The 20,534-nt window shown below is 30.5% G+C and overlaps 2 protein-coding genes across 2 annotated transcripts; both read right to left on the bottom strand.

Annotated features, from left to right (window-relative positions):
- Positions 1 to 370: 370 nt before the first annotated feature.
- On the bottom strand, positions 371 to 11,732 carry LOC125068984 (cilia- and flagella-associated protein 61-like). The gene is made up of 28 exons (XM_047678390.1): positions 11,499 to 11,732; positions 11,095 to 11,229; positions 10,400 to 10,535; positions 9,490 to 9,581; positions 8,809 to 8,944; positions 8,562 to 8,722; positions 8,310 to 8,379; positions 7,955 to 8,235; positions 7,544 to 7,608; positions 7,341 to 7,458; positions 6,812 to 6,923; positions 6,529 to 6,599; positions 6,216 to 6,392; positions 5,887 to 6,109; positions 5,700 to 5,818; positions 5,335 to 5,463; positions 4,921 to 5,115; positions 4,527 to 4,655; positions 4,275 to 4,438; positions 3,780 to 3,934; positions 3,372 to 3,570; positions 2,848 to 3,017; positions 2,343 to 2,506; positions 1,895 to 2,051; positions 1,526 to 1,696; positions 941 to 1,051; positions 786 to 851; positions 371 to 598 (listed from the first exon to the last, which is right to left on the bottom strand). The coding sequence occupies exons 1-28, from the start codon at positions 11,648 to 11,650 to the stop codon at positions 371 to 373; spliced, it is 4,086 nt and encodes a 1,361-aa protein (XP_047534346.1). The 5' UTR covers positions 11,651 to 11,732.
- A 19-nt stretch (positions 11,733 to 11,751) lies between these two features.
- LOC125068914 (protein regulator of cytokinesis 1-like) lies at positions 11,752 to 20,005 on the bottom strand. Its single transcript, XM_047678290.1, has 14 exons — positions 19,799 to 20,005; positions 19,355 to 19,554; positions 18,870 to 18,990; positions 18,416 to 18,645; positions 17,919 to 18,067; positions 17,468 to 17,635; positions 16,662 to 16,834; positions 16,312 to 16,459; positions 15,779 to 15,907; positions 15,390 to 15,526; positions 14,824 to 14,931; positions 13,418 to 13,559; positions 13,133 to 13,252; positions 11,752 to 12,810 (listed from the first exon to the last, which is right to left on the bottom strand). The coding sequence occupies exons 1-14, from the start codon at positions 19,831 to 19,833 to the stop codon at positions 12,385 to 12,387; spliced, it is 2,286 nt and encodes a 761-aa protein (XP_047534246.1). The 5' UTR covers positions 19,834 to 20,005; the 3' UTR covers positions 11,752 to 12,384.
- Between the last annotated feature and the right edge of the window lie 529 nt (positions 20,006 to 20,534).

The following is a 20,534-nucleotide window of genomic DNA, read 5'->3' as shown; positions in this document are numbered from 1 at the left end:
CGAATTACTCAGTTAAAATCTAACTCATATCCTTATAAAAAAAGTAAAACTCAATGTTTTTGTAATGAATCGCTATTCCCATTGGCCAATTTTAGTAGAATAATATTAAAAATGTGTTTGTGTGCGGTGCATAACCACCAGTACAAGTATGTACAGTGAACACCAGTCGAGTTTATTTGAACGCGCTAATCTTCGCGTTAGAAAGCCAACTTATTGAGAATATTCTAACGTCAGTGAAACTGTGGGATCAGATAATGCTTAACATAAACATAAATACTATTAAATAGTCGTACTCGATAGTAAGTCTTTATTAGTTAATAATATAGCAATATGAAAGACAAACAAATATTTCTTTGAATAAAATCGCGAATTAAAAAATCTTAGATAACATTTTGACAATTGTATTTTTTCTGTTCCTGAAAGCTGGATTGTGATCCAAATCATAGTTGTATTGGCTCGTTTGCCACGGCTGAAGGTACATAGGCAGTAGGACGTCGTTTTCTGACAACCATTCTAATACATAATCAGTTACAGCTTCCACGTGAGGCGACTTTTCAAAACTAGATCGAATCTTCATCTTAGTATGGAATTTAAATGACTGAAAGTAAAAATAATAATTTGTCTGAAATCAATAACTTCCAAGTAAATCGCTTTCAGTGATCTCGTTCTATTTACTAACAGTATTGTAAAACCGCAATTTATCTAACAATTCAGGAAAATACGAATTAAATATTTCTACAATCATCAGATTTCAATAAATGAAGCAAAATAAAATGACTATTTACCTGTTTACTTGAGCTATCTCCTACAATCCTCATAGTTTCTGCCAAAGTTTCGCCCTGTTTTTGTCCCTGTTAGAAGAATGTTGAGTGTTGTTACAAGAATGTTAAATGAAGTCAAAAAATTCGATCAGTAGAATTGTTCATATAAAATCAATTACTTTAGGAAGTATTTCTTTAATCATAGCAAATAATTCGTCTGCTTGGTCATGGTATAAAAAGCAGGCCCAAGGATCTTGGAAGAATTCGTAAAAATTATCCAATTTCTTTGCCTATAAATACATCTATTATTATTATTCTACATAATTAAAGAGAATTTATCTGGTTTGTTTATTACTGTTATAGAAAATTAAAAATAAAACTTATACATAGTTGATGAACTAACAAGGCAACTTATGGTTATATTTTTCATTCATTGGTGGTCACCAAAGCCCATAAACATTGGTAAGAAATATTAACCATTCCGTTTATAAACTAAAGTGCCAACAAAGTCTTACTGGGCACTAAGAGGTTATGTCCCTTGATACAGTGGCTCACTCACCGTTGAAACCGGAATACAAAAATACTAAGTATTGCTGTGTGACGGTAGAATATCAGATAAGTGGATGGTAGAAGGGCCGTCACAAATCCCTACCACCAAGAATTAGAGCTTTAGGCGTTTACTTTATTAGAATAATTATTTATTTATTTTCTTTATATTAAGAAAATAATAACGGCAGGTTATAATTTACGGAAAAAGTCCTCACAGTATATCGCAAATGAACATTATTCAGAACAGTTGAGGAGAGACCATAGAGATTTTTAAAATTTTCGAGCGATATTTTTTCTGGAGTCAAACATGTGATTCCGTCAACAATAAGATCATTTGACATGCGAAGTTTAAAATACCCATTTTTAAAAGTTTCCATCACAATACCCTGAAATAATATTAATATATAAGAATATTAAACACCGTTATTAGAAAACGTGTATTTGTTTTTCGTTAACCTAACATATTCTATTCATTGAAAGAATAAGATGATTAGACTAATAAATATCATCGTAAGGTTTAAGATCAGAGACAGGAAAGCGTATTGTGCTTTATAATTAACTTAAAAATACGAAATATAACTCACATTATACTGCAAGGATTGTACATAATGATGAGGAACCTTCATCCCTGGCGAACGCACCTCTAAATATTGAAGACCACCAGGAAGCATGAATTGTGTAACATGCGGCTTTTTAAAGGTTGGAATTTTTTGAAATTCTTCCAAATCGCTTGATTGATAACTTCATTTATAAATGACGATGTGAAATAAACAAATACCAAAAAATTAAACAATATTCATACATAAGATTTTAAATTAACATGGTAATTTTTATTACTATAAGTATTTGAAACGAGATATTTACCATGTTTTTTTATTTTTATTTGGTGGAGCTCGATATTTCGACATTATCTACAAAAGTATTGTTCACGAGACAGAGTATCGTAATATGGTAAATATCCCGGTTTAAATACTTATAGTAATATTCATACACTTGAATAAATCTAAAAAATAGATCACTAAATTTACTTACGATGTTTTAGTATTAATTGATTCCGAAATATCATCAGTTTCTTTCGTATTTATTGAAGACGAATCAAAACTGACACATTTTATTGAACCTTTTCCTGTCTTTCCTAGCTCCATAGGTGTTTCTTTAAAAAGTGGATCTAACAGATCCCTTATTTGAGAGCCAAGCTGTATAAATCAAGCGTCAACATTTGGTATCGTATCATTATCATTTTGTGCATTTGTAAAATTATATATATAAAAAACTAGTTGTCGCTCGCGACTAAGTTATAGAGGTTGTTCGGCAGATGTATGGAATAAAAAAAAAAATGTCTTTCTTTGAAGTTAAAGCTTGCTTAATACCAAATCTCATCAAATTCGGTTCAGCGGTTTGCGTGTGAAGGAGCAACAGAGAGATAGACAAAGTTACTATCACATTTATAATATTAATATAGTTAAGTTTTTATTGTTATTTATTTTTTCAATCAATTAAACATTTACGAAACTTTATAATGGATTTAAAAAGTCACCTTGGCTCCAACTTCGTAGGCATCGTAATATTTTTGACGCATTGCTTCAGCATAGTACCTTCTATAATATCTGGTGGCTGGTCCGGCGGCATAAATTGAGGGATCCTTTGTCCTACACTGATGATCTATTAGAATACCGCCATCATATGCCATACCGCTCTTATTAATAGCTAGAATATACAAAATCATATTATTTTTAAAGATGTTATTATAACATAAGAAAAGATGAGATTATTTATATGTTTAAATAGAGTGTCACCCTATAGAAGAAATAAAAGAAACAAGCCGACTTTAATATCTTAGTGTGTGTGACAACTCCGCTTGATATACGCGTAACTTCATATTTCTTTACCAGTGTGCGTGTATTTAGCAGTCAAAGACTTGGCCACATTTTTTTTTCGACGCGTTCTCCGCGTTGACAGTTTATCAAATAAATCTAGATAGCAAATAATAAAAAAAATCTATTATATATATCACATATCAATAATTTAAGCATGAGAGATATATACAATGCTAATTCATACCAAAAAACGCTTGCTCATTAACACCTCGGGTTCCATAATAAAATAGGGCAGAGCATTTTAGTTGTAACAGATGAAATTGCGAGAGGAAATCAACTTGAGTAACTAGATTGTCAACATCCATATGCCAAGCGTGAAAATAATAAGAACGATAAACTTTGATTATCAGATTATCTAGAAGTTCGCACACGGTTTTATCTACCTAAACAAATAGATTAAAAATCATTCAGTAAATATAAACTATGTAAATGATAAATTAGATAAAGACAAATTATTATCATTAATCTTTAAATTCGAAATTAAATTAGGTTCGAAAAGCAAAATATTTTGAAATTTAATTTGTCAAGCGTTAATGGCTCGATATCATCCGTAAGATTCTTATTAGGTTTGTAGTAGTTCAAATATACTTACATAAGAATTACAAAATAACGACACCCTCATTTTTCTAATATGTAAAGATGGAAAAGGTTCTATAAAAATTATGTTTTCAGTTGGTATCTTCATTTCAATTAAAGTTGCCAAACAACAGTAAACGTGTTTCGAAGCACCATATACGAGTATTTTATCTGAAATTCCAATTAATTTTAATTTATTTTTTTTCTAATTACTTATTATTTAATAATTCTTTGCCGAATAAATAATATATTTACCAAATCAGCTTTGAGGGTCAAGCAGAAATCATTATTCCGGTTTTAGATTATTATGCAATTATTTTTTAGCAAATGAAGTTGCTATATAAACTATATGAATCGATTTTTTTATAATACACATAGTTTCTAATTTGTTTTTTTTTTTTTATAAATTGATTACATAACTCGCTATATATACCGGAGGCATTCGAGGTTTGCTATTAACACTTCAATGCCAAAATATATTTTAACCATAAAAACTCATGCAAAAACTCACAATCCGCATTCAGCCAACTTAATGTCCGGACAAAGTCGAGTGCTTTGTTGGCATCTGTTATCGTGTTTATTATGAAAACGTTAGCCGGAGTATAATTAATAACGCCTGGTTCTAATCTAGGCTGTGGTATATCAAGACGAGTATATTGAGGTAGCTTTCCGCTCCTAAATTAAAAAATAGTAATAACATAAGTCTGTTTCTCTTTTTCAATTCATCTTATTCTAATAGAAAAATCTATACAAATTCTCTTACCTCATATCCTTTTTTCTTTTAAATATAGACTTTAAGTAATCCGGATGTTGATATTGCTTTCCAAATAGTAAAAATAGAAAATCATAATCACATTTGCGACCATTTGATAGATGTATATGTTTTTTACGTCTGCAATCACATATAAAAATCGTATATAGAGGTTTCTTGTTTGATTACTGTTTGTCATTTATAGAGAGCGGTATGTGGATGTTGTGAATGTGTTTACATTCGCGTAGGTTCAAAATCAAAAATAATTCTCTGAAGAGAGATCAAACCAAACAATAATTAAGGAAAAGTTCACGCTGTTTCAAGGGTTTAGGGGGTTTGCATATTACATAGGTAGATGACTTCCGTACACCTTATAAAACTTGGTTAACACAAATAATATTCTTACTTATCAATCTCGACCATTGTCCCTTGAATGACATTCACATAATACGTATATGGAACGCTTTTAAGATATTTATCGGAATTTGTGTAATATTTTTGGAACATCATTTCAGAGAGTGGATTTGTTTTTCTCGTGTATGGCAAACCATTGGGCGATACTAGAGTCACGTTAGTGAAAAACAAATAAGAACACGAATCACTGAAAAACGAGAATCTTATAAAATGTTACACTGTGTGAAAGTAAAAAAAAATTATATCTATCAAGTATTTTTGAAAGTATAATATGAGAAGAGCTTGCCCTGTAAGCTTATCACATTATTATAACGATCCCTACCTTGGTAATCCAACAGGTTGTTATTAGACTATCTTTCCTATATAACAATATGGGAAGGGTTATAATATATAGAATTTGATCTACCTGAAAAGCAGCGTATTAAGAAATGCCATAGCAGTTCTCGAAGCTCCAACGATAAGAATTCTAGCGTTAATATTGACTTTTGGAACACTTGTTAACTTCTTGCTTATAAACCAGCTACTAAATGCCATTCTGTTAATTATAAATACATTGAAAGTAAAAACCTTTTTAATAATAAGCCTTTGTACAAATGTGCTAAAAAATACTCACTAATATAACTTCATTCCACATTTGAAACAATTAATATGATATAAAAACCTGTCGCGAGATTTACTTGTTTAGATCAAGTAAATTTTACCATTATCCTTTTAAAATTTACAAGTCTTTAAAGTACAAATAATGATAACATAATGTTTAATAAATCTTACACAGTATTGGAAAGTTTGCGGATCCGTCTTAGTTCTGGCGTTGATATATAAACAATTTTTGAACTTCTCGGCATAAGAGGAACCATAGAAGCAGCTAATGAATTCGCTTTATGTGTTACCTTAAATTATAAAGTTATAAAAAATAATACATTTAAACATACAATGAGAAATAAACAAAATTACTGACCCATTTATTTCTATATGCAGTTAACCACATCATAGCGTTCGATCCAGAAAGCCTTATCATATCTCTGGCGAAGAACCTATAATGAGGTTCGAATACGGGATACACTAAAACAGCTTTTAGTGTGACTAAGCCGCAGTCCAAACCTTGACTGGTATGGTATTTGTGGATCCGATGCGAATCCAGGTTAAATTTAATACGAATGAAATCTATTTGTTCTGGTTTCCTAAAAAAAATTACCGTGATCAGTATTTCTGTCATATCTATTTAAATGTTGTTTCGTATATATTTGATAATATATAGCATTATGTATTGCTGTGAACCAAACTCACTCTAATATACCAACACCGATAAGTGTGACGCCACTCAGTAACACGAAGCACTGTAGGTCACTTTTGTGAATAATAGTATTTTCTACAGTCCATAATGTCTCTTTTCCGTCTAAACTCCTCAAGAGTTGAGCAATTTGAGGTACGTCGATTAATTCTGCCCTACGAACCCTTAATTTGCTACAAAATAAAATTGAATTTAGTTCATTTAACCCAGCAGTGAGATATTTACAGGCTATTTTGACTTTTTTATTTTATAAACTCATTGAACATTAGACTTCTACTCAAAAACATGATAAATATCTTTGAAAAAAACCTGAGCACAGAACTCCGATGAGCAACATAAAGAGCGTAGTCTGTTGAAGTTTCTTCTTTAATGGGAACAAACTGTAAAAAAAATATTTTGTGTTCATTTCGTTTGGTTGTCAGTATAATATAAAACAGATAGGTATTACCTGATTATTTTTGAATTTGTTTCGAACCATAAAGTTTAATTATTTACACGAACTAAAATAACTATGCACCATTTAAACTTCTATAAGGATCTTCATCTCAGATTTTTATGTATAAAATGAATAATCAAAATAAGAAATAATTACACAGAAATGCTCAAGTAAATGGAAACTCTTGTCTTTACACGGCACCCGAATAACGCAATAATCGTATTCCTTCATAATTTCAAATGCCGCTTCTAGCAAATGGAAGGCTTGTCTGAAAATAAGCCAATTTCATATTGATGAGTAATTTAAAAGCTGAAATTTGTTTCCGTATTTTGTAATTAATTTTAGTAACTCTTGGCCGATTTCTTACATGGAGACGAATAGAATATGAAGACACAATATTTTTCTGTCTAATCCTACACTCTACGGCTGGAGTTCAGATACAGGACTAATGGTTTTTCGTGCTTTTCGAGACATGGAAGTATAAACATTACCAACTTTCAAACTCCGGTCTGCTGAGATGAGATTTTTAACGGAAAAACCGAATAACATTCTGCCAATCCCTACTACTAAACTCAGGACCTAGGGATCTGCACTATTATAAGCTAGGCAATGTAAAAAAATGTAATATAATTTTTGAAAAATAAATTGATTCATTATTTTTAACTTAATTAATATAAATACCTACGTCTCATCCACATCTTCTCTAAATCCCAACAATTCGATCATAAAAGCATTCGGATCACCAGCGAATGTTTGCAATTTATTATCTTGGTTGCTTTTATTTCTAAGTATAGAAGTTCTTCCTGAAATTCAAGGTTATCGTACAATAGACAACAATTAAAAAATATATATACAAAAATATTTATTAAAAAAATATTTTGTAATTACGCTTCACTCTATCTTGAATCTGCATTAGACGAGAATGCCGAGGTCCTTCATCTTCTGTATTAGGCCTGTATTATTTTTTATATTTATTAATAAATAAGCGATTATTTGCTATAATGATTAGAGAGCTAAGCATTTAGAAGAATGGGACAGTATTTTTACAACAGCACATATTACAGAAAATACACAACAAATAAATAAAACATTTGTATATTTTTTTTTCAAGGTTATATTCAAATTTTACACTAATATTTGATGATTTGAGGGTAGGCTCGTCTCATTCGGGAAATTCAAAATTTCCGGGCGCAACGCGTTGGCGTTGGGGCGGTCTCACCGATGATGGTCAAGTATTGGCCAATAAGCAGTGGTCAAATAAGTTAAAAACAATAAATAATAATAAAACAATAAACTCACAATAAGAATTCTGAAGACAGTACTTCTGGTACAGTCAAAAGACGATTATCGATATTAACAATTTCGTAATCAAAGGGATCGTCATCTAGAAGGTAATTCACAAATGATGGATTGGTTGCAGTTGATGGTGTTGGAGAATTTAGTTCCCTTTCGCTGTCTTCGGAATATTGTTTCCTGTAATAAAAATGATCGAAACTTTTCCGCATAGCTGATTTCCGGTCAAAATTAACTTTACTGTGCGTTTTAGTTCTTTTGCCATGTTCTTTCTTTATTGACGGCGCCTGTTTGACAAATCAAACTCTGTTGAAACTTATAGGCTACATGTAATTAAGTATAAAAATAACGATATATTTACAACATTAACTTCGTCCATATCTGGCTGCAGATCATGAAATGGACTCCATTTTCCTATCATTATTGGCTCTCTATAAAAAATTAAACAATTATATGTGTAACTTATAATCAGCCATATTTTTTACTTTTCTAAAAGTGATCACATTATTGAATATACAGAACAAATTCTTAATTAAAACGAACTAAGAGGAAAAATATAATGATAGACTTTACGTTTTCAAAAAATTTATTTATAATAAAAAAGCAAGCTTACCCAAAAGTATTTAGTAAAGTATTCGATCGCTTATATTTTTCTTTTTCTAAAGCTGTCAGTTTTCGAAGACCGTGAAGGGGTCCAAGTTCATAAGTATTTTGCAGCAAATTATAATTCATCTTGGTGTTCAGGCACATGACTCCAACTGCTTGGTCTTGGTACTAAATTAAAATATGCTTAGGAATAAACAAAAAAGTGTACAGCTTAACTTATTAAGTATTATATATCATAATTTATACAAACTTACATCAGCAACAATTATTGTTCTATCCATTTCTGGATGGCGCCCGATAATTTCACTTATATAAAACTCGCCATACATTTCTTGTAATTTGGGACAATTTTTGCCCAGAATACTTACGATATCATCATTGTCTTCTTCTCTATATCATAACGTTATTATTACTGTGGTTATTATTATATATTACGAGATGGCCCAGTGGTTAGAACGCATGCATCTTAACCGATGATTACAGGTTCAAACCAAGCAGTGGGAAACTTACAGGCTGTTAATGTTAAGATAAATGAAAGAAAAGAAACTGTTGAACAATATCGATATAAAATAAAAACTATAATTAAATCGCATCGCAGAAATGATATTGACTTTCAGGCGCGGTGTCAGCAATTGCTACCACAGTAGTACCTACTGGGCCGTAACTGTCTTACGGACATGCAAGTTTTCCTCTGTTAAGGAGACATCTCGGGGTTTTCTGACCACGATGTAGGTTTCGTTTAGATGTTTTCTGTGCCGCTATGCATGAAATTAATTATAGTAATACTTGTCCGGGTTTTAGGTAACCCGTAATATTCTAATGAATTCATTTCAGTTCTATGTACTGGGCCACCAGTCCTAGTATCCAGGTGGATTATACATATTTAAGCGTAAATTATTAATAACAAAATAAATAAGTTAATAAAATAAACTAACACCGCTCGACGTATTTTTAGTTTAGGGCAAAAGTCATTGCGTATCGCAGTGTAAAGGTACATAAGATTTTCGGTACCATTGTTTATTTTTGGCTTGAATTTGTATATATTGCGCTTCTTAAATGTTTTATATCTGGACATCCAACCTGTGTATAAGTAATTTTATTTAAAAATGAAAAACACATTTATTTGCAATTATGTCGTGTTGTCTCGTATTTTAAAATATATATTTAAAAAACAAATCAACGTGAATTATCTTTTTGCAATCTTTTCAGAACTGTTCCCTATTTAAATATCTTTCCTTTATAGATTCAAAATGCGTCTTTTTTATTATAATTTTTTAAAAGAGATTAATCCGCCCGAAAATTACGACCATTAGTATGGGTAGTTATAACAGATAAACTTAACTAAAACTCGGGCTCAACAATAGAGGTAATTTCGGCAAATGCCAACCGCCATCATTTAGAAAAGTCCTCTGCGTACTCTAACCTTATCGTAAATATAACCGTAAATCGTAAATAAAAGAATATAATAGTTTTATGTATCTATTGTCAATGAATGAGGGCTCTGTCTAGAATAGTAAATTTTTATTATTTTTCTTTCTTACTGGGTAGGAGAGTGAGTACTGAGAGGTACTGAGGCTTAAGTTAGATATTTGATATTGGGATTACAATTAAGAGCTGAGAATACGCACGTCTATCGTCACGATAACTACTGTTATATTCGGGTACTCGCATGCATTAGTATCGTTATTCGTAATAAACAATAAAATATAATACTCAAACATCAAATAGAAAAACTTAAAAATGCCATAATACCCATTTATTCGCAGTTTAGTAGTAACGTATTAAATCTTATAAAATTATTTTTATAAAAAATATCAAAATACCTTCTGGGCAACCAGGCGGCACGACCAACACGATGTTTAAAAGATAAACGTCATTACGGAATATCGATACAAAAGCTTCCTCGATGAAAATATCCATGACGGCATCAATACAACACATGAAATGTATGAACAAAGTATTTCTGGATAAATAATATTTTCTGAAATACACAATTGCCAAATACTAGTCACAAAAAATAACATTTTTTGTTTAACGCTTAGAACAATGAAATTGTCGTAAACTTTGTCTGAAATGTCGTATATTGCATAAAGGCGCGTCCCCGCCAATAATTTCTCGTATTTAGAGTGTCAGATCGCAGGACTGGACTCGATGAACCTGATGATTGTCGTCAATTTCAAAGAAAGCCGAACGATTCGGTATAGCGTGCAAAATGAAAAGCACAGATGATAAAGAGTCATGCAGCGTTGCAGGGGAGATAGCCAAGTATAATTATGACATGTCAGTATAGTGAGGACGCACCTTTATTTAAATGGTCTAGCAATATTTACAATACCCCTCCCAAATTATTCAATACCTAATATATGTTTATGCACTAAATTGATTTATAAATATATATTATAAAGATATATTAACACTACACAATTTAAAAAAAAACACGTTTGTGACTGCACCAAATTTTAGCAATATTTCGTAACACAACTAATGGTTGTGGGTTTTAATTAATATGCGATTGTAAATAAAGTAATTTTGAAACAAACTGAAATAGATTTCGTATCCATGTTTCCCAATCCGAAGGATCGACTCCATTTATGTTGGGATGGTCACAAAGCGCCATGAACCCTATTACTTCCTTTTTATTATTTATCATGCATATTGACAAAGTTGATAATTCTCTGGAATAATTATTAAAACTCACACAAAGTTATACTTAAGGTTTAGTAAAGCAAATTGTCTTATTTCATTTTTGCTATTTAAAAACAAAGAGTAACTAATGAAACTAACTAAATTACTTATTAGTTCTTATGAATAGAAATACATTTGAAATCAGCAATAGTTTTGGAAGATTCAATTAAATAATTATGTTTTGCTTGAAAAATACATTTGATTGTATGTAAAAATGCGTTACATAATGTTTATACTAACATGACAGATCAATACTTACATTAATTTCCCGATATCAACATTATCAAAGAGCCGTTCAGTATGTTTGAGATTTATTATCAACTCTATATCATGCTTATCACCTTCTACAGCTCTTCTGAACCTTCTACCGTTTGTACCGTTTCCTACTTTAAAGTCGAAAAATATAGACATCTTGACTAACGTTCATTACATGTGAACTTTATTACCAAAGATTCAGCTTCAAGTTGGTTATGATTTCAATGAAACGCCAAATAAAACTATGAATAATATATTACAACCATAATTTACAAATTCAAATTATTCCAAATTACATTACATCGAAAATTATCATATATTAATGTGCATCAAAATCGTGAACCACACGTGCTAAGACTTCTTCGAATCATACAATACTGACCAGTATTAAGTACATCTCACAAACGAACAGTTAAAGCTGCCAGGACAATAATTACTGAGTATTATCATGTAAATAGTATGAATAAAAATAAAAATTATTTGATGGTATTTCGTCACAACTTAAATCGGTGACTTTACAACTTTTATCAAGCCAGTTATTCTAAACTATGATACTATATAAAACACAACTAAAACGAAAATTATATCCAACTGAAAATCTTCAAAAACATATGAAACTACGTAAAAAATATACTATTCATAACATAATCTATTAACATATTAAATTACCTCAATACAATGTCAATTAAACCTATCAAAAATAATAATAATAATTGTGACACATACAAATGGAATATTTTAACTGGTATGTCATAAATTAACATTCGATTTTTGTTCTAAAAATCTCACTTATGTCATTGATTGTCCACACATCTTAATACATTACTATTTGTAATAAAAGGAGCACAGCATTGTATTAAAATATGCATACATCATCGTGTCGAAGCGCTTCATATGAGGGGTGGGAAGTTTTTGGCTCGCATTAAATGTGAATGCGACTTAGACCGGCTAACGTTGTTTGGAGTCGTCTTTAAGGACATACTGGTGGCTGTGTTTTGTCTCTGAAGGTTCACTTTGTTCGCGCTGAGGGGAGCTCGGGGGGTCGCGAAACCATCGTTATTCAACTTCAATGCGGATCGAGTTAGTCTCGTGGGCGTACAGAGGAGATTACTCTTAGGCGTCATCGGCATATTCACGTGTTGTATGTTCTCCTTTCCGATTTTAGGCGTCAGTGGAGTGGGATTCGTTTTTAAAGTTTTTTTTGGGGTCTCTTTTCTTTCTTCTAATGTTTGAAAAACGATAGTCGGTAAGTTTACTTCGTGGCCTTTGTTGTTAGCCATCGAACTTCGACTGATCTGTTTTTCGTTAATGCCGTCCTATTGATGATAAAATACAAATATTAACTATGAATGCATTATTAATTTGTTACGTACAAACTATAGTAGTCTAGTCATTAAATGAAATGCTTATAGCGATTTTGAAAATGTTAAGGACTGAGCATATCTTGTTCAAAATAAATCATCAAGATATTCTTAGTTCATATTTAATTTACACCTAAATTACACCAAATATAAGACAAAATTTTATACAGATTTTGATTGCTGAACATACATCCGTTAACCTCTCCTCCTTCAACTTTAATGAAACTCTATGGTCAAAAGACACGCATTTAAGATTATCTTAGAGCAATGAGGTCACCTTGAAGTCAGTGTATGTGGTGAGAAGCGTGGTCTCCATGAGCGGGTCTGTGGCGCGAGATTCGCCTGACAGCGCACCGCCAGTCGACCGCCGACCGCCGCTGCGACGACGACCGAGCGACTGAGGACGTCAAGACAGATATTGAAAACAACATACTACAAATATAAGGATTCGTTACGTTTAAAAATATTTTTAATTTACCACTTTTAACTTATGACTATTGATTTGGCTTTATGATTATTGATGAAATATGTACACACAATGCATTTTTTGTAATTGACTCACGGTTCGCTTGTGTTTGAGAATGCTGCCGTTAAAGGTGGCCTTCGGAGTCTTCTTGCCCTCCCCGCCGTAGTCTAGTTTCCGCTTGGCGTGCTCCCCCTTGCCCTCCGCCACGGCGCGCGCCGCCAGCCGCCCGCTGATGCGTCTGCAAATTGGTATTTTATTATATTAGTGCAGATTTTATCCGTCCATAGTCTTAGATTATTACAAAACCAACATTGTTTATTTTTTATTTATATTTTTTATGCCTCTTTTTTTATTATTTCATAGTAAAATAACAAAAGCATTTTACAAATGATGTCCGGGTACTTTAATCTATATTAATAACATGTACAAATTTCTGCCATATAGACGACTATATTTTTTTTACAAGAAACATGTTTGGCATATACATACAAATTATTCGAATAAGAGAATAATAAAAGAAAGAGATAAATTTCCTTCTTCAAAACAATTTAACAAATCAATAATACAAGATAAGATCTAATTTCTAGTTTACTAATTACGTAACAATACAATTCACTATAATAATTACTAAATAGAGCAACTAAATAATTACACTATAATTAACCAATTTGATTGGGCAGCAACTAGTTATGGATTGTTCTACAATAACAACACTTCTCATTCCCTCTACTTATGTAATGTATAATTAACTTTTTAGCTACGTGTCAATAATCAAACTTGCCTGCATGACGTGAATATTTTCACTTCATTAAGTTACAAACGGGCGCTGAAATAGTAGAAGGGATGACAAGTATTTTTGTATCAGAGCATGATTTTTGAATCATCTACAATAAAGTGCTAAATTAATATTCCTTTTTACATAGAAGTATGACCACACAGTGAGCATGGCCATTCATGTTTTACATAGTATGAGATCAAAGTTAAACATATCAACATACTCAGACTGAACACCATTTGCACGGACAGTTTGCTGGGGAATGCTGGGAAAAGTATAACAGATAGTACACTAAAAACTTTATGTAAAAAATGTAACTATACTAATGTCAAGTTGTTCACCATTCTTAGTTAAAATTTTATATTTCTATAGTTAAAGATATTAAATTATGATTAAATAAATTTTATTTTCTTTTAAAGTTATATATGTTTGAAAAGAAAAGCATTCTAGTAATTAATTTTTATTTAAAAATAAATAAATTAGGATAACTATTGAGGCTAATGCTGATCGAGACTTGTATGCTGATAGAGAATTATTATGTAGATATGTTATAATTATGAAGTTACATTAAAACATTTTAAGAACCTAATTAAACGTTCAATCCTTATTAACTGACATATAGACATAATATAGAACAAACATTCAATAAGTGAATACAACTTTCAACTATGGTTAGTAGTGAATCTGTTGCTTTCAATCTGAATAAAACAATGAATCCATTGCTTACCTCTTTACAGTCGATATAGCGGATCTCTTGAGCGCGGACAGGTTGGAGGAGAGAGTGGTGACGGCCTTGGCAGCGCTGCCCGTGATGAGTTGACGCTTGTTGGGGGGTCTAGAAGTCAAAAGACCTGCTTACACTGACTAAACACTTGTAATTAACATGCATTGATGGTGAGAGGTACTCCGATTTTAAACGTTTATTTATTTTTATCAATTAGTACTATTTACATGAAAAATATTGAAATGTGTAGGGAGTAGCTATCATTCATTGAAATGACATCCAATCAAATTTATTAAACTATTCATGCAACAATTACTATTTGATGCAAACTCACCTATTTAAGTTTAAAAATGAATAATAAATGGAATAGTAAACTTTATGTTTTCATAAAAATTAAAATCAATGTTATTTGCCCTTTAGTCATGTCTCATGTATAATATTGTTTCCATTATCAATTTACAATTCAGAATTTTCTGATCAGTTTAAAATTTCAAATACCTAGCAGGAACTTAATAAATAGCTCATCAGTAGACCGAGACATATATCAATAAAACGTGATAATAAAATACCTGTTCTTCTCGGCGGTGGCGGCTAAGCCAGCAGCTGTGCGATTGCGTTTGCCGAGAGGGGAAGTTGCAAGCGATCGGAACAGTGGGGTGGTAGGGGTGAGCGCCTGCTTGCGAGCCGACAGCTTGTTATGACGCTCCTGTATAAGATGTACAATGTGTTATTTTAAAATATTAATTATGTCCTAATAAAGGAACAATTATATATGTGAACAAAAATAATAAAATATAATCCAAAGTATATTTTACCAAAAAAATAAATGTATTTTTTAATTTATATAATAATTAACTATGGCATAAGATTTACATCTTCCAACAAACTTTCATTACATTCTCATTTTGTAAGACTTATATAAATATATAATATAAATTAATTAGTGTTTCCAACTAACCGCTTTTCTAATCTCCCACTCATCTTGTATCAACTGCAAAAGAGGTTTTCCATCCACAGTGAAGGTGTTGCCTGTCTTAGACTCGTATTCAGTGACCAAGTCTCGAATCTGTGCTTCGATTTTAGGTAACTGTAAAAAAAAGAATATTATTAAATACTTGCAAAAAGAAACAGTGTGTCCATGTTTATAAGATTAATAATTAAATATTTTCAGATTTCAAAATGCTCTGTCTGAAGGATATATAGGAAATATATAATTGAAAATTTCCATTGTTTACTGTAAAACTTTAGTACATATTGTTTTTCATTCTTCAAAAGCAACCTCCTCTCCTTTTAAGAAAATGATTTTATTCCACCAGTGGCAGGCATTCATCCCCAAGCATGAGGTGAATCATAAACACAAATAAAGTACCTTATAGTTTAGTGGTACTTGCCAGGCCTTGAACTTTTTAACTCTGAGTAAGATTCCTTAACCACAAGGCGATCACTGATCTTAATCCTTAAATATATTATAAAATAAATAAAACCAAGTACATTGCTAACTATTGTCTTCCGTTCCTTCTCTTCTCGCAGTAATTGCCCTCCACGGTTGTGATACCGGCCAGGCTCGGAAGCACGTGCTTCCAATTCAGTCATTTTCAACCATAGATTCTTGCGTGTCACTACCAGCTCAAAGATATGCCTGAGGGAATATTTTTTTTATTCATATATAATCTCAATGCCTTCAACTTCAGTATAAATTACAGATAATAGACAAAAATTATATCTATGCATTGTTTTAACATGAAGAAAAAGTACCCATTTATACTATTGGTCGAGATAATAATTAATTAACAGATTAAATTCTTGATATTATAAAAATTTAAGTAAGAACATAGACTTACTTGTTATCATTGTAATATTTAGTAATTCTATCCAAATATAGTTCATGCAAGGTGAGGGTATCTTCGGTGAATATATCCTGGTAGTAATGCAAAAATTCCTCTCTCTCTTGGGTTGAGTACATTACATTGTCCCACATCAACTTTATCTTTGTACGGACATTTGCAACAAACACCTGAGAATCAAGATTAAAATTTCTTAGTAAATAGAGCTTTTAAAGACCATAAAATTAACATTTACTGGTTTTAGTACAATTTATTTAATAATAAATTCATTGTAGTCATTTAGTTTAACAAATAAGCTGCTCTTAGAGTCGTTAATTTTCAGAAATGTTAAAGTTGAGTAAAGGCAACAAAAATACAAAAGAAAACCTTTATATTATAAAACTATATATAGGTTATTTTGAAATATCATAATAAAATGGCTGTCTCTAAAAATAAAAATTCAAGTGATAAAGTCCACACTCAAACCTTTTGTACTGCATATATATATATTTTTTATTTAAAGTGTTTTTTTTTTGTGCTAAATTTCATGGACAATAAAGAGAATAATTAACAAAAAAATTAAGTGCATCTCTATGTAGCCGAGTGCAGTTCTGTAATTGAAATTTGCTCTAAGTTTTAATTTTTTTATTTATATATTTTTTATTATAGTATTAATATTATAAATTATATAGAAAACAAAAATGTCTGTATTACAATTACATGAATTGTAAGATGTATCCAAAGCAATGTACAAGTTACTTCTGGTAAGTTTTATTGCAATAAGAGGAAATTATTGAAAAGAAAAGATAATGATGAATAATTACCGCAATCTTTTGTCTTTTAATTTGATCACATCTCTTTATTTCCTCCTTTAGTGCTGTTTCCGTAGCAGGGTGACAACCAGGATGTGCTTGTAGGAAGTTATCACGATAAATATAGTCTTCCTCCAAACAGTCCCAAAGTTTAGTTAGTCTCTCTCGCAATTCTAAAACCTACATATAAAAAGTACAATTTAATTGAATATGTACAAATGTTAAGAGATTAAAATAAGTTCTTCTATATTTCACTGACAAACATTTATTATGTTTGAGACCCTGCTATTGTTTATTCTCTAGAACAATATGAATAATCAATAAAAAGTTTACAAATGTTTATCTCAGTTGAAGCTGACACTTTAGTCAATTCTTTTGTCTCTACTGTCATATCAGATTTATAGTAGTTTATAGTAGATATAGTTTTCAAAGGTTTTATGTTTATTGAAGAGATACTACTTACCCGATTGTTAGTTTGGTCATACTTCTCTTGCAGATCTTGTTTCAACTTTGCCAGGCGATCCATATTGTAATCAGTAACCTTAAAGTCCACTGATAGAGATGTTACAACAGTTTGCTCAAACTTACTTTGTGGTTTTATTTGCAACTTATCTAAAAATATAATTTTGATGACATCAAGAAAAGGATGAAGATAAGTTTTATACCTAGTAATAGTTAAAACTTAAAAAGTATACTTATGTAAATACTTTACAAAACAAAGTCAGTTACAATATTTTTAAAATAACTTTAGTAAATAGGTGGTATAATTTAATGAAATTTTATTATAATAAAAGATTTCATGAACCTTAATAAACATATAAATCAATTTATAATTGCTTTGAAATACTATTATTACAAGAAATAATTTACTTATTTATAATGTATATGGAACATTAAATGACACAATAATAAAGTTTATAACTGTGTAAATTATATTTATTGAAAAACTATATTTCATACCCATAATATCTTTAATTTCAGCTTGTGTGTTTAGAAACAATTCTGCTCTCTTGTCCCTCTCGGCTTGCAGGACTTCCAAGTGATCTTTGAGCTTATCCAATTCATCTTCAGAGGGCAAAGGTATTTCTTGTAGCTCATGAGTTGTGACACCAAGTTTTTCAGTAAGGTCCCTCTGCCACTCAACAAGCCTTTTCATCTTCTTGCGACGCTGTTCCATTTGCTCTCTATATCTATATTATGCATTAATAATTAAGATTAGATTTTTATGATACTTTTACTTTATACTTAATACAAATATATTCAATGCTTGCATTTCTTAATGCAAACTTTAGAAAAATATAAAAATATTGCTTGAATTTTATACAGAAGATAACTTAAAAATTACAATACACTCTATACACTTATATACAAATCTTAGATATAATTTATCCAATTATGATAAAATGCATTTTACCCAGCTATCTGCTCTTCTAATTCTCTCTTGTAATCAACTAACATCATTTCTTCTTTGAAGTCCAATATTGTTATATCCACCGATAGACATCGGCTTAGTTCTTCTGTTTCTTCTTTTAACTCTAAAATTTTACTTAGTTTAAATTATATTATATATATATATATATATATATATATATATGTGATGTTTAATAAAGTTTTATTATATTGAGTTTATATAATGAAAACCCTTTGAAATTGGAAATAATCCACACTGTGTTACAGTCAAATAAAATGCAGAAATTTTCCTTATAAATATATTGTTCAAACTAGTGTCCATGTACTACTACTACCATTAAATTAACATCAAAACTGTGTGAAATACACAATGTGGACTTCCTATACTCTTAAAACCTTTTTAGAAGGTCATTTAAATAGACATTGATATTAATATTTTATGATAATTATTCCGTTTCTAGACTGTTGTTTTTGAAATTTCATACTTACTGTCTACTTGACTTTGCATTATTATAAGTTTTTGTCTGGTTTCCGATATCACATCTTTATGAAACTCCTTCTCAATCTGTTTCAGTTTGATTATATTGCTAACTTTTGTACTGTCATCCACGCCCAAATGAGACCAGTTAAGCCAAAGTTCTTCCATCATGTGACGAATATTCTGAGATATTTCATGAAGAACCTCATTGCTGAAATTAAATTCATACTATTACTTCACAAAATAAATGAAGCTACAACCTTTTACCTACTAAATAATTTACACGATTAAAAATCGTTTATTTTATGCAATAACTATTTACCCACCACATTAAATTTTGTACATCATTTTAAAGAATTCAAATTATATATCTGATAAAAAAATCCAAATAATGTAAAGATGATTTTAATAACGACTTTTGTTCCTATTAATTTAAGATTTAAGAAAAAACTTACAATAGCTTGCCGACATCCTCAGTTAACGTGATCATTTTTACGAAAAACCTTTCAAGTTATTGTTTAAAATTCACTCCTTTTAACACACTAACCACTTAATCCTAAATCTTTCGTTGTTTTCAACGATCTCAAATTTTCAGAAATTGATACGACACTGGTTTTTAGGAGACTCGATCGTTTGAAGTTTTCAAAATTCAATACGTTACAAACAAAACGTCCAATGCTTTAATGTGATTGGCCGTTGCCGCCATTGGTGCAGATACCATAGAGATTATTGTCTACGTATTATTTATGTCATTGTATGACAAATACGAGCTACAATTTAACATATATAACATGATAATCGTCACGTAAAAGCTGATTCGGTTTCAGTTATGTAAAATTTATTATAATTTATCTTAAAAATGTTTTATAAAAATATGAGATCCTTATTTTGTAGTGTATTATTAAAAAAAATGGGTTGTCGCTTATATATACCTATAAAACATTTAATATAATGTACATTTATTGAGTGTTATACAAACATATATAATAACCAAAGATATTTAAAAATTATTCGGTATTTAAATTATTCGTTTTGAATCAATTGTTATATTAGTATTGTATTGTAAATTTCATCCTATATTTAATAAAACCCAGTTTGTAATCAACAATCGACTCTATTAGATCTTGCCCAATTTCCTAGTCTATTCTTGGAGATCAATAAATAAATAGTTATATACTTTATGTCTTTTAC

The sequence above is a fragment of the Vanessa atalanta genome, chromosome 14 (assembly GCF_905147765.1).
Source record: "Vanessa atalanta chromosome 14, ilVanAtal1.2, whole genome shotgun sequence".
NCBI lineage: Eukaryota > Metazoa > Arthropoda > Insecta > Lepidoptera > Nymphalidae > Vanessa > Vanessa atalanta.
This window is presented reverse-complemented; position numbering and strand designations above follow the sequence as displayed.

Bases quoted from the DNA above. Each gene is read 5' to 3' on its own strand.
- LOC125068984 (XM_047678390.1), bottom strand. From the start codon at position 11,650: ATGTCTATATTTTTCGACTTTAAAGTAGGAAACGGTACAAACGGTAGA. The intron at 7,459-7,543 runs GTAATTACAAAA...CTTGAATTTCAG, and splicing joins GATTCAAGATAGAGTGAAGC to GAAGAACTTCTATACTTAGA. The intron at 5,464-5,699 runs GTAAGATTTATT...TATAATTAACAG, and splicing joins CGCAAACTTTCCAATACTGT to AATGGCATTTAGTAGCTGGT.
- LOC125068914 (XM_047678290.1), bottom strand. From the start codon at position 19,833: ATGATCACGTTAACTGAGGATGTCGGCAAGCTATT. The intron at 18,646-18,869 runs GTAAAATGCATT...TGCATAATATAG, and splicing joins TTAGAAGAGCAGATAGCTGG to ATATAGAGAGCAAATGGAAC. The intron at 15,527-15,778 runs GTTAGTTGGAAA...CATCTTATACAG, and splicing joins AGTGGGAGATTAGAAAAGCG to GAGCGTCATAACAAGCTGTC.